The 17,752-nt window shown below is 41.8% G+C and overlaps 1 protein-coding gene across 1 annotated transcript; it reads left to right on the top strand.

Annotated features, from left to right (window-relative positions):
- The first annotated feature begins 12,121 nt into the window (after window positions 1-12,121).
- On the top strand, window positions 12,122-17,028 carry hoxb1a (homeobox B1a). Its single transcript, XM_010741874.3, has 2 exons — window positions 12,122-13,494; window positions 15,017-17,028. The coding sequence occupies exons 1-2, from the start codon at window positions 12,639-12,641 to the stop codon at window positions 15,373-15,375; spliced, it is 1,215 nt and encodes a 404-aa protein (XP_010740176.3). The 5' UTR covers window positions 12,122-12,638; the 3' UTR covers window positions 15,376-17,028.
- Window positions 17,029-17,752: the final 724 nt, after the last annotated feature.

Here is a 17,752-nt window from a genome sequence, read left to right as displayed (position 1 = left end):
TGTGTGTTGATGAACCCCTCTGCTGTCTTTCTCTAATGGGTCAATAAAGAGCCATTCCACAGGATTTACTGGTATTTGCCAAGGGACCAACACAGACAATTGTCAGTCAATCCAACTGCACCAATTAACAACCAGTAAACAGACTGCTGAGTGGTCAGCCTGCTAAACAGTGGCCAATTTTTAAGCTTCTGTCTGAGACTTGTGGAAGCGCTGCAGCCATGAATCTAACAATAAGAGAGCTCTTATAGGTGATGTAACATCTTCTGGTCCTCCACACTGTCTGTAACAGCTATAGGTAATACAATATATGCAATCTAATAGATGACTGGTTGTTTATGCATAAGGTGCTGTACTGTAAGAAATACCGTGAAGGTCATAGAAAGGGAACACACCTCTGCAGACAGAGTGGCAGACAGACGCCCGACTGTTTCTTTAGAAAACAGACCTCATGCCTGCAGGTTGTTGCCAGGAAAGACAGTCTGTGATACTCTTCTGTCAACACAAGTTGGTTCACTAGCAAGCAAGCAAGAAATACACGAAGAAAGAATGAAAGAAAGAAAGAAAGAAAGAAAGAAAGAAAGAAAGAAAGAAAGAAAGAAAGAAAAGAGCATTAATATCATCTGGAGGGTGAAACACACAAAGGAGTTAGAATCTGGCAGAGAAACCTGAATCAGTGTGACGATGAAAACCTGTCAGCAGACAAGAACACGGATGGCTGCAAAACTGGAATTACATTCAATGACACATTTTCTGATATCAGTCCAAAGTTTTGACAGCTTTTCCTTTTTACAGTGCACCTACAGTGTGTGTGTGTAAAGTAAACGAAAGGTTGTCGTGATGGAAAATGAACTATTGTTTATGTAGTGGTAGGGATACGTAACTATGAGTTCTTTGATACAGCACCGCCAACTGTTTGGTTGAGATGGTGTGAAAGTTGTCAATGGACCTCTGATGTTCAAGGTACGGTTTGTTTGAGGTGTGAAAGCAAAATGGACAAACCACTGGATTTTGTGGTCGTTGATATGTGATTTTATTAAAAATCTAAAAGCAAAACTACATTTAAACCAATCTGCTGATCAGTACTGTTAATCAAGAAAGCGCCCGATCTGTGGAAGCAATGTACAGAAAGGCAAACATAGTTGAAGGTCTGTGTCTCCAGTGTGTTGCATAACAATCAGACGTGCCACATACCAACCCACCACCCGACCCTCCGAGCTGGCACAGCATTGTGAACCGTGAGGTCCTGGATGATGTCCAGCAGCAGTGGAAGCAAACACTGACATATCTGTTTCCAGCACGTGTTGAATAGGGAGGACAGTGTCCACTGAAGCTACCTTTCAAAGCCTGTATCTCTTAATAATGTGATGTCATTGATTACTAGAGAGGATTAATTTCTGATGGCCAGTCAATATATATATGAGAAAGTAGAGAAGATTCAGGACAGTCTCATGCCAACGCATGAGTGTGAGCATGAGAGCACAGTGTGTCAGGGTCATGTATGTATGACGGTGCAGTATCAGCAGAAAAGGTCTCAGGTACAATCATTTCCTAAACCTAACTGCGACAGCATGTGCATTGTTAAATAAATAATTATTAAACAAAACCACAGAGTTCAGCACATGCAAGACTTGATGCTAGGGGAAACCTACAGCGTCACTGAAGCAAAGAACCACTGATCACATTTTTTTTACAAGCTGGCAGTAGGAAATGGACGAGAACTTCTGTATTACTTACTTTGTCATGATACAACACTGGAAGATTGTGAGTACATGCATATTACTTTTTATCCTGACATTGTTTTTGTCTGTGAAAGTTCAGTTCTAACATTGAAACAGTGGCTGTTTAAAGATTAGTTTGCTTTTTGGCTTATGTAATTTTTGCGCTCAGCACACATAAATCCATTTTTGCTTGCTATATTTACTTGCCCTTGTTGATCCATACAGTATATCAAGCTTTAAAGAGCAGAAACACAACATCAAACTGTCCAAGGCTGCAATTAATGAGTATTTTTATACTGATTAATTAGCTAGTTATCTATTTTAATTAATGAGTCATTTAAAATTCCAGAAAAGTAAAATAAATGTCCATCATAAGTTCCAGGAGTCCATGTTGACATATTCAAATTGCTTGTCCAAGATGTCCAAATATTCCATGGTTAATAAAACATTCAAATTTTAAAAGCTGGAAACGATATTTGGAATATTTGTTATGATTTATTAATTGATTAATTGACCGATTGTTTCAGCTCAAGGCAGTCAGCGCCACACTGAGACAATTCAAAGGTAAATACCAGCTAATATTGTCAGTACTACCAACAGTAGTTAGGCAATCGTGCTGTCACAGTAGCTACTGCTATTGAGAAACTGCAGTTCTTCATACTCACCACTGGATGTCAGCTCCAAGAAAACTGTACATTCACTGAAGTGAGTAGGAAAAACTTTGAAACACAAAGTCAATACCTCTTCTAAAAAGAAGGTATCGTTTCAGTGTTTCACGTTTTAAAAAGAATACACTTTGGAAAAGTCTTTTTTAAGAAATATCATTATGATGAATTTCGGGGATATTTACTTTGATAATAAGTAACTGGAAAGTGTTGCCACCAGTAGAAGACTGTACAGTATGTGTTTATTTAAATAAGAGCTCTGTTTCCTGAGTTTTTTTTTCTGTTCAATTTATTTATATCAAGGTGTTTCCACTTCACTTTGCTGAATAAAACCAGCTGATGAAATTCCACTGAAGAAATCGCAGCTAAATTAAATAAAATGAAATGATCCAACTCTCAGTTCCAGGCCACTTTCATGTTTTCTTTTTAAAAAGTGATTTGAGTGATTTCTTAAAACAGTTGCTTTTTGTAGTTTTTGTTTTACCAAACTCTACTCAAACAAAAGGAAACAGTGCATATATTTGGGACTATTTTAAGCAGTGGATTAATCCACATTCAGGGCTGAGTGAGTATTTAGGGCAGCAGAGTGCTTTATGTGTGTGGGAGTGAGTCTGAATAAACTATAGTGTGTGTGTTCATGGTTCTGAAGGAACATGTTACCCAGTGCAACTTGTGCGGATCAATTTATTCGCAACTTGCAATACTTGTTTGCTGGTTTGAATCTCTTCATGGTATCTTGGTAAGCACGGAATAGCGTTGTCCTTCGTGGCCCTTCTCCTCTGCCGTAGCTCGGGTGTAAATGTGTTGTGTAGATAAGAGTGTTCGAGCTGACAGCGTCTTATCGGAGACGGCTGATAGCAGCGAGCCAGCAGGAAAATCCCCTCCAGTCTCCTCTGCTCTCCACTGTTGCCTCATATCAACATTCTGTGTACACGGAAATATTACATAGCTGCTTTGACCTCCAGCTTCTGACCAATTGTATGTTTGAACATTTTATATTTATTTAACTAGTAATAACTATTTGTTCAAGCAGTGACCGCAACTTTTGTATCATGATACCAAAGCTAAAGTGTCTTAAACTGCAGTTCTTCTAACGGCCACTAGAGACTGACTTCAAGAAAAATCAATAATCAATATACAAATCTCTTTACAAGTACAATGGGTCTGTCCTGATACCAATGTCTGTTTTGTGAGTACTGAGTAGTGAAATGCCAACTTGTGTGTCTGGTTGAGATTCACCAGAACTCACTCAGATACAATTAAACTCAGATTTATTTAATTTTTCCATAACAAACACTTCAATTGGATCACTCATAACTGTTCAGATGACAATGAAATGGAGGTCGAATGGAATGAAAACTTAAAGGTCCAGTGTGTACCATTTTGTGGCATCTAGGACTGAAGTTGCAGACTGCAACCGACTACATACCCCTCGCTTCACCCTTCCCTTCAAAATATGTATGGTAGCCTGCAGCTCATGAATAATGTTAATGTCCCTATCTAGAGCCAGTGTTTGGTTTGTCCATTCTGGGCTACTGTTGAAACGTGACATGACGGATGAGGACCTGAGGAGTCTGTATAAAAGTCTGATTCAAAGATGACAAAATCATATCCTCTTTTTTCCGTGTGATTCTACACTAATGAAAACATGGTTATAACGTTAATATAAAAATATTATATTCCATTTTCCATTATTGCCATATTCTGTAAGAAGAGTGCACTAATTCTGACACACTGGACCGTTACACAATTATTATTCGAAATGATTTCCGATTGAATATTTAAGAAAGGAACTACATTACATTGTCAGATGTGCAATATTATAGTCGAGGATGGAGGATTTCTGATATTACCTAATAACCTTCAGTGTAGTGTCTGGATGTTTACAATAATAATATTCACTCCAGCATGTCATCAACTTCTTCATGTCTTTTGATTATCGTCAGTCCTGACACCAGCCAACAGCTGGACAGGTGTAATACAGTAAAGGGTGAACACTGAGCTCTGTATTTTCAGACAAGGGGCACACCTCTTTACTAAAGAGGTGTGTGAATATTGGGGCAGACCCAGGCTCGGTGCCATTACCCTACAAGATCTTGGAGTGACGATGGCCTCTTTTTTGTCCACATAGGAAGACGTTTACCATAAACAGGGCAGAGACACAGATCTCCGTCTTCACTTTATTTAATAAAAGTGCTGCCCGAACAAACAAGAATAAAACAACTCAAAACACAAAGGTCTTAAGGGGTTGTAGGATATGCACGCTGAGATTAGCAGCACTTCCTCGGTGGTCCTAATGAACGTCCAGACTGAAAACAGCTCTGCGTTAAAACAATGCACGGGCGGAGGCATGTTGCTTCAGGTACCAGTGAGACAATGTAATCTGATCCAGGAAGTCCAGTTGGAGTAACAGATTAATGCGTTTAAAGGCTTATCAAAGTCCAAAACACCACACAGCAGTTTATAGTACTCAGACAGGATTGTACAACTCTGTAAAATTATAATCACGTTATCTCTTATTCTGAGGGTTACAAATAAACAGTAGAAACACTGAGTTCATGTTACAAAGACGTCTACCAGGAATGTGAACTTGGCCTACACATAATTTCCAGATGACGTCGTGTTGCGGAGCTCTTCGCGTTAGCACCACTGATGTTTCAGCTGTCATTTTGTTGATTATGATGTTGTCATAACCAAAAACGTGAGTATTGGAAAAAGCTCTAAAAATATGTAAATAAAACTGAGGTCATAATAAAATGTAGCCATGATCCAATATTAGCGCTCACCACTCATGAAATGGCAGCTCTGTTCAGTCAGCACTGGTGGGTTGCTGAAATAGGCCGACTTCATTGATCACTTTTTGTTTTGGTAGCAGTATGCAAAATATGACTCTCAATAAGGCTGTTGGGTGTGCCAACCTCACTAGTTAAAAAACATAATAACTATATTAATTTATGCAATTATTTAGTCACTGTTTACCTGAACAGACTGTGGGGCACTGGAAGTGTATTCAGATCCGGTACTTCAGTAAAAGTACTAAAGCACACTGTAAAAAATAAATAAATAAATAAACTTTCTGCATTTAAACGATGTTACTTAAGTAAAAATGGATATGTAAAATCAGAAAAATGTAGTTAAAGTATTAAAGCCTTAAAATGTAAATATGATGTCATATGATGTAAAAGCAGGATTTAACTGTTGGAGTTGCTTCAGGTGGCACATTTTATATAGAACTACAATTAATAATTATCTTCATCTAAATTCATCTGCTGATCATTTTCTCTGTTCATTAATTGAGTGTTTGGTTTGTAAAAATTATGAAAATAGTGAAATACCACAATACATATATAGAATATATATTTGTTTTGTCCAACCAACAGTCCAAACCTCAACATTATTATAAATAAAAAATATATTCAAATCATTCAAAGGAAAAGCAGCAGGGAAAGGAGCATCATCATTGCCTTCTGAGCTGTGGCCCTCACAGGTTGGCCTCCAAAGAACAACTTTTATGTTTCCCTCTGAAAGATGAAAGAGAATAGTTGAGTACAGAAAAGATAAGAAGTCATAATTCACTTGGTGTGACGTCATGGCCTCGAAAGTGGTAAAATGTCTGCCACGTATGCAGCGAGATGGCCGACCACATCGGCTGCATAAAGTTTAATCTCATTATCAGATTTATTCAATTTAAACATCAAAAACCAGGAAGGAGAAAAAAAAGAAAAAAAATTCTTTGCCAGACTCACATTTTCTTCTTTGTCTTTCTCCATCAATTGAGTGTGTGCGTGTATGTGTGTGTGTGTGTGTGTGTGTGTGTGTGTAAATGTTATTAATAACGGTTAATAAATTCTGTTATGTGTCTGCATCAGTGGTTCAGGTTTCAGAGCTAATGCAACAACGTCAGCAGTCTGGATGCACAGCTCCTCTCTTTCTTTCACTCTGTCTGTGCCTCTCTTTCTCTTTCTCTCCTATATCATCTTTCACGATTGCCAAAAAGCCCCACCTATCACACACACACACACACAAACACACAAACACACACACACACACACACACAAACACACAAACACACACACACACACACACACACACACACACACACACACACTATTTTCCAGGAATACTGGAGCATAACTTCCTGGTTCTGGAGTCATTTGACCTGTCTGATAGGACCGTTAGGAGACTCAGACAGAAAACGTGAAAGGACAGAGAACTTATTTGTCCCATCAGACTGCTAGGTGTCCCTGAAGACATGACGAGGTTCAAACTGTTCTTTCTCTGCTCTCTAATCGCAATCCTTAATTAACTGAGGTCCAGGACTGGGCCACATCCTGGATGGACGTCCCAAATATGCAGACCAGACTGTCAGAAACTGAAACAGATAGTCTGAGGTGTAGCTGATTGTCAAATTCCTCTCCTGACCTGAGACGAGACAGAAACCAGGCTGAACCAACCTGGAGGTCACGACCCCGTGGGAGGTATGAAGGTCACAGCCTGTTGAAGCAGCTTGAGTTCCTGGAAACTGGAAGAGCACCAACAGGAAAACAGACACAAGAAGTTGTTTTCAGCTTTGAGGTTTCTTGTCCATGAGATTATTCACTTTGAGATGGAAACACTAAAACTCGCTCTCAGAGACTGTAGTAAACTCTTAGCATCTCTTCAGTAGCAACAATAACACAAAACATTTGCACTAAACTATCACTGAATTACCTAGCACGCTCCTCATAAGCAACAACATAGTGAACATCCTAAAAACAAGAATGCAACACTCTCGCTGACATCTACTGTACATCATGGGAGACAGAGAACATTTAGACATCCAAAGCGACTTACAGGGAGCAAATTTGGGGTTCAGTATCTTGCCCAAGGACACTTCGACGTGCAGACTGGAGGAGCCGGGGATCGACGACCCACTCTACCTCCTGAGCCACAGCTGCCCAATTTCCCCATTTCTTTAACTCTTTAAATGATTTAATTGAAGTTTTGTTTGGTTAGCTTTAAGCTATTTTGGCTATTTTAAAGGCACACGGAAAACAAAGTGAATTTTTCAGGCAGCACGATTGCATATAAAGTTAATGCAAAGTTGTGAACAGACATGAATTTGCAGGTGGAAATACTGAGTTCAAAATATTCAACTTGCATAATTTGCTCGTACATTGCTGGCAGTGAATTTGTGGGGCCTCTATAGAGAACAGGTTCTCCTGTTGGTTAGAGAATGGGCCCTTTCATGCGACTCATCAGAAATACACACACATAAAAAAAAATGCAAACACAAAAATACTAAATTAGGAAACATTTCTTATTTATTATATTTGTATTATATAAGAACATCAGTTCTGAAGAAGCCTTTTGGTTGGGAGATAAAAAAGGAAGATGGTAGAGTTTGCTCACAAAATATGTGACGTTCAACTTGTTGTGAGGCTCTGAGATTACAGCTGAGAGGTGACTCGAAATGATGTTCAATGCTTGTTGTATGAAAACCAAACAATGGTTATCTTATCTGAATATTAAAAAACACGATCATAGACGGAGTAAACATGTATTGCAACTGGAATGCGGTATCAGATGAAGCAGGCCACATCTGTTCTTATTTTACAGTGTGATCAGTGCCAGTGTGTGTGAAGCTGCTCACAGGGAAATTTGATCTGAAGGGCATCGATATTGTAAAAATGACTTGATGTGTTACGACTGGATCTCAGCTCCCAAATGATTTCAGAGCAGCAGAGGCAGCAGCTACACACTTTCATATATTTTACAACTTTTAAACTTTTTATGGAAATCTTTTAGCAGTCGATGCAGCGTTTTGGATGCCACAATAAGCTGAAGCCTTGTTGGGTTGGTGTTGGGTAATCTTAAAGGAAGGTGAAGTCCTCGCAGGTCCTCAGTAGTACGAGCAAATGAACATGTTGCTGCATCCAAAGGGGCCACGCCTGTCCTGCAAAACCAAGCACCGCCCAACTGGTAGTCCGTCACTCACCAGCTGGAGAGTTTATTCATCAATTGTGGCCCAGGGCATTCTGGATGTTGTAGGATTGACATCTTCTTGGCAACACGAAATGTCACAGCCCTTTTTCAAATGTTTTCAATTTCAAAAATGTTCGCATCTTTCGACAGCCCATGTTCTTTCCAACACTGAAATACCTCGTTAATCATGATATGCTGTGCATGAAGCTGTGATGCTGCTCTGACAGATCACCTGTGAAGGCCTCCTATTGTCTGATTTAGTTCTTGGGGGAGGGCATTGTGGGAGGACATGATTGTAGTCCTTATCTTACTGCAGTTGATACAGAAGAATCGCACTTTGACTAAACTTTTCTTTATTTTTAGCTTCTTTATAGAAACTCCTACACTGTCCCGGACCATTCTCACCAGCCAAGATCTCATGGCCATAAAAAAGAGATGGTCCAGTGGTGATAACGGATTCACCGTTTGAGTCCATTTTCAAGCAAAGAATTTGATGATGATGAAATGATTTCCTTGGGCTTTTGGAAATCATGATGGTCATACTTTTTTGACCAAATTATTCATTAAGAACTACAATGGTAATGGTAACAGGTAGAAAAAAAGTCCACAATATCCACCAACTCAATTTGCATATTCAGATCTGATCTCAGTGCAGAATGCTCATCAGATCACATGAATAAAGCACTGCAGACAAACTGAAGCACAACATAAACTTTTACATATCAGAGCTCTGACCTCTTGACCTCTCCCTCTTCTTCTCTCTCCTGTAGTCTCTTCACCACCCAGACGGCCGTGTGGGCGTCATTTAATCTTCTTCTTGTCCCGCTCTGTTCCTGCAGACTTCCTGCCCACTCGCTCTGCCCCTCTCTCTCTCTCTCCTTTCAGCCCATCACTGATCATTAACCTCCCTCCTTGTCGCACGCCCACGCCGCTCGTCCTGATCTCGTCCTGGCGGCGGGACGGCGGTGCGTCTGCTGTCAGGCCCTTCACAGAGGCTCTGGAGGGGGAAATGGATGACGGGATCATTGGAGGCAGTTATAATTGAGGGGCGGGTAATCAGTAATGAGAAGGTGTGGGACACTTCATGAGCAAATATCTGATGCAGACATGACGAGATTTGTCTGTTTTCTCTAAATAGGGTAAAAAATAAGACAAGAAAAACTTTTTTTAAAGCAACATATGGAGGATAAAAGATAAAAAAGAATCCTAAAGAATTCAATTAAACAAAAAGCCTGTGTGTAAAAGAGTGTGTGCCCAGTTGCAAGGCCTTTGTTTCACACACACATTCACAGGCAGAACATTGTGCTGTCGTCACAGCTCTCCCTGCTTCCTGTCCTGCCGGTTTGGCCGACCAGAAGGCCTCCTGTCTGCCTTAACCTCATTTCTATAACAGATCAGCTCATTCATTCAATTAGCAAACATGCACACTCTCGCACGTGCACTCGCACACGCACGTCCAGCCATCAGAAATCCATGTCCTCCCAATCCAATTGTCAAAAAGTAAACCGATTCCCCAAAAGTCCACGCGATCGGGCTCTCTGATCGATGGAAACCTTTTGATCAATTAAAAGATTCCCGTCTGTCCTGTAAGAAAAATGTGCAAAGAGGAGATACAGTCCGATCAATAATCTTTAAAGTGATGATCGGTGTTAGTGGACCGGGCTGAAGGAAGGACGGAGAAAAGATGATCGGGGCTGATGGGAAAATGAGGCAGGAAACATGAAGCTGTAGACGTTCCGTATGTGTTGCAGTGGAGGTCAGTGAGTCAGTCAATCAGCCGCACACTGACAGATTTAAATGTCAGAGCTGAACAGCTGGCACTCAGCAACAGCATTAGACTCACTGTAGCAACAAGATGTTCACAGCAGATTTACAGTCTAACTTAATAAATCATTTCTCGCTCTAACACCGGCGCTGTTGCTTTGAATAACGCAAAGCTTTTCACGCTGCTGGAAACCAAAGACAAAGAGAACCCTGCGTTCGCTGATGCTGATTTCAGGCTCCTGTTTAGTAATCTGAGGCTTCCCCTTGTGCCAAAACACACTGCCTTGCACTGACTTGATTACAGCTCTGTGGTCAGTAAACACACTGCTTTGGCTGAGCTGAGTTCTTTTCACATCATTGTTGATCTTACTCTGTATCTGTACAGAAAAGGCGGGAGTAACTCTGACACGGAGAACTGGGCCGAGCTCCAAATGTGTAAGCCCAGAGCTATGACAATGTCCTCTTAGAGGATATTTCCAGTTCATTACAACTCAGCTTTTCAATCCTGCAGGTTCTGTAGGTTTCTGTCGGTAATGCTAACAAACGTAAAGAAGTATGATCAAGTATCACGAGCAGCCATGACCTTACTCCGTCTCTTCATTTTTACCTCCAAATAAAGTCATTCCAATAATCTGGCTGAATTCCTTTCATGCTTGAATCTCTGGGATGTGCACTTCTGTCAGTAATGTTTGTTTGGCATTTTTATTCTATGGTTTTGCAAGTAAAATGTCTTGATCCCTCAGATCAGAAGTCCTTCTTTGAGCCCTCTCAGTGCCTCATGAATCAAGAAAGGTTTAACCTATAACCTATATTCAATATATATACTCATGTGTGGTGCCTGAGTATACACAGTAAATTTGTGCTTTAACAATTCTGTGGTTAGAATGTTCTCTACTGAGATCTCAGGAGACATAACTGATAGATATGACAGCTAACGAGTGTAATATTTCTTTAAACCTTATGTTCTATTGACTTTGGCTTTACTCCCTTATCATTTCCCGTAGACCTCTCAGCTGTCTGCAGACATATAACTTTTAGAGATGATAAAAATCATTGTTAACACAGAAAATATGTCATGTTATATGAGCTATACACGAACAAATACCTGCAGCATGTTTCACGTGTTCGCCGAAAAGGTAAAGAAAGGTCCAGAATGTCGTCCGACAGAGTGACTCAACTTCCTGTTGGAGCTCTTAAAACTCTTAAACCAAGACAAATAGTTGATGAATCACGTGTGAAAGGAGAAACCTGTCTGTGTCTGCTGCAGAGTACTTCCAAGATTAGCGCCGAGTTAGAGAGCATTAGTGTTCTGATCTGTTATATTTGAGTTTTACAAGCATGTTGTAACAGAGGTGAAGTGACATTTACTGAAACATGTGTGATCTCTTATAAATCAGGTTATAAGTCATGTAGCTGCCGGCTGATGAAACAAGGCCCGGGCCTCCAGGAGCCTGAACGCAGCACCATCTTTATCCTCAGTCATCCCATCAGCAGTAACAGTAAGAGTGGAGTGCAGCTGCAGGATTTAGAGGAATAAAGGTATACAGAGTCAGAGCAGACGTGAGTGTGTTTGTTGGTGAGTGTTTTGCAAGGAGCAGGTCTGGAGGCAGCAGGCCGCCTCACAGCTCCTCTTTTATTCTCTGCCTCTCTCTTTGCTCTGACAGATCCGTGCTGATATCAGATTGATGGGCCGGTTTGATTGAAGTCTCTTTGTCGTGCTAATGTCACGGCGAGTGATGGATGAGGCGCGTGCGTCGGCGCAAACCCCCGCGCGCGCGCGCGCGCAATCTCCACTTCTGAACCGAAAAAAAAAAAACCCGTCCCCCTCCTCCCCCCTCTTCTCCCCTACACACAAACACGTACTGGTTCTCCTGTGACCGGCTGACAAACTTCTGGACTCTGGTCACCCCAGGCGACGTGACGACAACCCACGTGACCCGCGGCAGTGGTAAGAAAAGAAGTGACACGGAAAGGAGAGAGAGAGAGAGAGAGAGAGAGAGAGAGAGAGACGCGGAAAAGAGGAGAAAGAGGGGGAAAAAACGCAGAATGGAGGAGGATGCGGTGTAAACCTGTGCGGGGGTGAAGAGGTGACTTGACTCTTTTCTGTCTTCTCGCGGTGTTTCCGCTGTCACTGATGAGCGTTGATCTATTGACAGCAGAGGCCTTCCGTTTACGCACACAAACACACAGCAGAGCGCATTATTCACGTGTGTTTGGGGACGCGCACACTCCACTGTTTTTCCTCCTCAGTGGAACGTTTTTATTCTCGCTGCCTTTGCTGCTGAACTTTTATAGTTTTTCAGGTTAAGCAGGGAAAATATTTGATTTTTCCTTTGGAGCTTTTTGTTTTGTGTCTTTGTGTGGTTGGTGTTCGGGATTTTCTCCACCCTGTTTCAATTTTCAGGAACTTTTTTTTATGGACTTTCTGATGTTTTTGTCCAGTTGAGCTCCGTTCACTTCATCCTGTTCACCTATCCACCCCCCACACCATCTCCCCCCCCACTCACACACCGGGCCTCCGGTCTGCATGGACAACATGAACTCGTTTGTGGAATACTCCATTTGTAACCGACCGGGAACCGGCGCTTATTCTGCGCCTAAATCTGGATACCACCACCATCATCTACATCATCACCACCACCACCATCCACTGGATCAGCACCAGGGCTTCCCCGTGACCTCCGGCGCCTTTCATACGGGACCAACCGGCTCTCCAGCTCAGGTTAACGGGACCAGAAGTGACAGCACCGCCGGGGGAGTAAGTTACACCGGGGATGCACGGCTGTACGGGGGCAACGGGAGCGATGCAGGGACGCACGGAACCACAGGGGCGACCCAGCATCATCAGCAACATCCTCATCATCATCATGAGCAACAACAGCATCAGCAGACGCACAACGGCTACCATCATCATCCTCACCTCCACCAAACCCAGAGCTTACAAAGCGGAACATTGTCTTATAATAACGGGAATAACGGCACCGGGGCCTACGCGGGTCAGGCGTGCGCCAGAAACTCGGAGTATGCTGCCGCGACGGGCACTCCCAGCACCGTCCACTCCCAGTATTTCATGGAGGAGCCTGTGGCCTCCACCTACTATCATCAATCATCCTTCCCCAGCTCGGCCCCCACCGTCGGCCCCAGCTACGGCGCTCTGGCTGGGGCCTACTGCGGGCCTCAGGGCGCTTTAGCCGGGCCACAGTATCCACAACAGCTTGGTGGAGGTCTGGATGCAGCGGGCTACCTGGGGCTTCCACACGGGGGAGGATACGGGGAGCTACCGGTCTCTCAGGAACGAGAGAGGGGGGATGAGGAAGGCCAGCAAGCCGGGCAGGGGCAGACCTTCGACTGGATGAAGGTGAAGAGGAATCCACCGAAAACAGGTAAGGGAGGGTGGGTGATTTTTCTCGCCGTAATTGGTCGATTTTAAAGTCATAAAACGTTCTGGAGGGGGGTGGGCCTGCACTGAGGATAGTGTTGAGATTTATGAGGTTTCCACTGAAGATCCGGGGCCTTCTGCATTTATCATAGAGGCTGTCATTCAGCCAAAAGACCTAAAATATGAAGCTTCATTTCAAAATGTTCCATCATTTATAAATAACTCAGACATGTAGCCTGCAGGCACAATAGAAACGTTTTACGGGACCGGCTATAAAACAGTTCTACTAATTGTAATTTGTAACAGCACGAGCTGCAGAGGATCATTATTCTGATAAATAACGAAATTCAAATTAAACTTCAGAGTCAAATGTTGCCTCTTTTTTTTTTTTCGTCCCGCAGGCCTGATTTTCAGGACGTCCGGCTTTTCTGATGTAAATGTTTCCGTCTGTCCTTCGCTTCTTTATTTCACTTGTCTTCATCACTCACGTCTGAATTCGTTTCACTGTAAACCGACCGAGAATTTAAAAAAAAGAAGAAAAGAAACAAAAGAGAGAAACAAAAAAAGCAACGTTTAAATAAATAAATGTATTTTACCCAACATCAAGAAGAAGCAGAATTACTGCATATAAAAAAGAACAAATATGATGAGCCATGAATTCACATCACAGGCCTTTCAACAACAATAAAAAAAATGTTCTCATGGCGGAAACATTTATTTAATTAGCTACTGGATCAAATCTGAAGCATTTAATTTGTGTTATCGTTAAAGATTAAAATATTTTACGCACCACGTTGGTGCTGAATGAAGTGGAAAATTAGACATTTTATTAAATAACCCAACAAAGACATTTTCAAGTTAAAATATCAACCTTTTATATAATTATGCGTGACGATGTGTGCGCATTTTGAAACATCGGATAAAAGAAAACAAATTCGTTCGTGATGACGTCAGTCTTACTGCTCCACATTTCGCTCACATAAATAAATAAATAAATAAAAACGTGTTTTCAGGATTTATTCAGTCTCTGCGCTCATATCTCTGACTGATAGCAGGTCTGGTCTGGTCCAGCACGGCCCCCAGACGGCTGCTGTGTTTTCCCTCTCCCTCTCTCTCTCTCTCTCTCTCTCTCTCTCTCTCTCTCTCTCTCTTAATGGATATAGCAGACGGGTTATTTCACCCTGGGAAGTCCGTCCAGCTCTGTTATCTTTTAAAGCACCCCCCTCACATACCCTCCAACACAACCCCATCTCTCTCTATATTCGCTCACCAGCCTTTTCTCCCCCCTCCTCCTTCTCCCTTTGTCTGCTGATATTAAACTTATTATAAAATCTACTTTAAACTGGACCTTGAAGTGTATTAACATTTTGTTTCGATTGATTGATTTATTAAAATGGCGTGATTAGCATTAAATAACATCGTGAATAATATGAATGACACTAAATCAGAGGTTTGGAAGATGATGTAACATGTGGGCTTTTCATATATTAATTGATTTCTCCATCTCTCCCACCTCCTCCACCCAGTCAAAGTGTCGGACTTCGGCCTCGCGGGAGCGCAGAACAACGCCATGCGCACCAACTTCAGCACGCGGCAGCTGACGGAGCTCGAGAAGGAGTTCCACTTCAGCAAATACCTGACGAGGGCGAGGCGCGTGGAGATCGCCGCCACTCTCGAGCTCAACGAGACTCAGGTGAAGATCTGGTTCCAGAACAGGCGCATGAAGCAGAAGAAACGGGAGAGGGAGGGAGCCTCCTCGACCACGCGCTCATCCTCCTCCTCCTCCTCCGGTACCGACGGCGGCTTCAACAAGGAGCTGGAAGACACCGACCACTCCTCCGCGTCCACGTCTCCGGGCGCGTCCCCGAGCTCGGAGACATCGTAATTGGTTGAGTGGAAAACAGGTGGCCTGTTGTCTGAGCGTTAAAGCGGTCCATAAAACGATTTCCTACAAGTCCCAGAATTCCTTTTGAAAGCCACCCAGCAGTTTTAGCCAAGACTTCCTCTCATTGCTCTGTTTCTGCACCGATTGGCTGATTTTCAAGAAACTAAAAAGGGTGCTTCCTTCAAATACATGAACCACAGTGAAGTATCAGGACCGACCAAGAGGACGGCAACACCAGCAGTAATAATGTACTATGTAGTTGATGATGGCTGCTGATTGAAAGTCGTAGTAATAACCTTCAGATAACCCTCCCATCACTTGTCACCATCCAGTCTTACTCTCCAAATCCAGCTCTTTACATAGAACCTGCACCTGAGGGAGCGTGACACCACAGCCTGCGTCCTCAGTAGTATTTTCTCACTGACTAAGAAGTTGTAGCACTAAACAGATAAAAACTAGACTGACACTCTTTGATTATAAAATGAGGAGCTGAGACGAGTTGTGTCTTTTACAGGGTAATAATAGATTCTTCCTTCATTATAATAATAATAATAATGATGATGATAGGATGCACTTGGCCATCTTAATATGATGTCTGATTTACAGGGTATAACTGGTATTGGGTTATTTAAGGTGGATTTGCTTTCAGTGTATTTAGAGTTAGATCATTGCAGTGAAACAACTGAATGCCTTCATGATTCAATAAAACTAATTAAAAAACTAATTCATTAAAAAATCATGACAACTATCTTTAACCCACATACCAGTCTGAGCCCAGCCTAACAAATTGAGCCTTATGATCAGGAGTACAGGGAGCCTCTCATGGCACAAACACACTGTTGTCTTATCTGATTGTAGCTATTTTTCTTTCACTTTTAAAAAAAACCTTTAATATTTTTTTTTTATTATTATTGTTGGATGTTTTAAATGTTGTTCTGTGTGTGTGCGTTTCCCCCCGCGCACCTCTGGCCTTTGCACTATGTGACTACAGGGTAACATTTTCAGAGAAAGTGCAAAGTTGAACGTGTTAGTTAGACTCAGGGTTTAATCTGGTATGCGTGTGTGTGTGTGTGTGTGTGTGTGTGTGTGTGTGCAGGGGGATCATAATTAAAGAAAACTACGGAAGCCTGTTAGGCACATGTCTCCTTGCTGAGTGGGAAAAGTCGTCTCTTCCCCCATGAGAATAAATTATTGGATGCATTTTATGTTATTGATTATAGATTATGGGGAAAAGTGCGTATGTGGAGGGGGTGTTTTTCTGAGGGACATCTTCTCTTCTTACTGCTGAAGGTCATGATTCCTAAAAACCTGATAAGATTACTCTGTGTGAAAAGTTGTGACTGATGTTTGATGAGTCCGCTGAAGTTCCAGTGCACTTCTGCAGATTCCTGCAAATTTTCCTCGTCACATTGGATCTTGCGAACGTCATTCAGGAGTGAATCTTTTCACGAGTGTAATGTTGTCAAGTTAAAGGTCGGCCTCTACTGTGAACCGATGCTGTCTGGTATTTTTTACGATGCTGTCTGTTGTTTTTAAATGAGAGCAGACTGACTGAGTTTTATTAGTTCTGCTGCCTTAGAAACATCCCAATCACGTTCCTGTCTGTCTTTTTCTACTTTAAACTACCTCAATTAAAGATTCTTCTGTCAATCCACTGCAGACATGATCTTTTTGTTGTTGTTGTTGTACTCTTTAGACAGACCGTAAACTGTTGTCAGCATATCCAGGTTCTGAAAACTGTCAGTCTAAAGCAAAGGGTATTGGATTCATTCAAAAACAGTTTGGGAATCAGCAATTTCTCCTCAAATATGGACGCCTATTGAGTATATTCATAATGTAAAATTTAAAATGAATTTCACAATAGAATTATATGTTTCCACATGTGCATTATTTGAGTACATTTAAATATAATATTCTAATTTCCATGAATTTTCATGACTATATTAAAATAAAATGATAACATTCAATTTTCAGAGTCGGGCTCCACTGAACAGTGGACAATATTCAAATGTTAATTTAGATTTGGAAATTAATAATACATAAATAATGTAACCTGAACCAATAATTTAATTGCAGTGCAGTCTTCAAACTATTTAAAACTGAAAACCTGACATTTTATTTTGAAAGGCTTTACCTGCTGTACAGTGGACAGTATTCAGATCAACAAACAGTGCCCCACATCACACAATGTCATGCATCGCATGTCATCCAGTCACTCACATTAACATTCATGAGAGGAAGTCGCTCACCTAATCCCACAGGTTGCTTGTACTAGCCTAGCCTAGCAGTGATAGTTGCAGCCACTCAGAGCTAGCAGGAAGTTCATTATGCCTACAAAAAAACTTATTTTATTTAAGGGTTTGTAAATTGGTAATAC

This window comes from Larimichthys crocea, chromosome XII (genome assembly GCF_000972845.2).
Source record: "Larimichthys crocea isolate SSNF chromosome XII, L_crocea_2.0, whole genome shotgun sequence".
Taxonomy (NCBI): domain Eukaryota; kingdom Metazoa; phylum Chordata; class Actinopteri; family Sciaenidae; genus Larimichthys; species Larimichthys crocea.
The sequence above is the reverse complement of the archived record's forward strand: the minus strand, read 5'-3'. Positions and strand labels throughout refer to the sequence as shown.

What these genes read in the sequence shown, in the direction of transcription:
- hoxb1a (XM_010741874.3), top strand. Translation starts at nt 12,639, where the DNA reads ATGGACAACATGAACTCGTTTGTGGAATACTCCATTTGTAACCGACCG. An exon ending in GAGGAATCCACCGAAAACAG is followed by an intron (nt 13,495 to 15,016) that starts GTAAGGGAGGGT and finishes TCCTCCACCCAG; the next exon opens with TCAAAGTGTCGGACTTCGGC.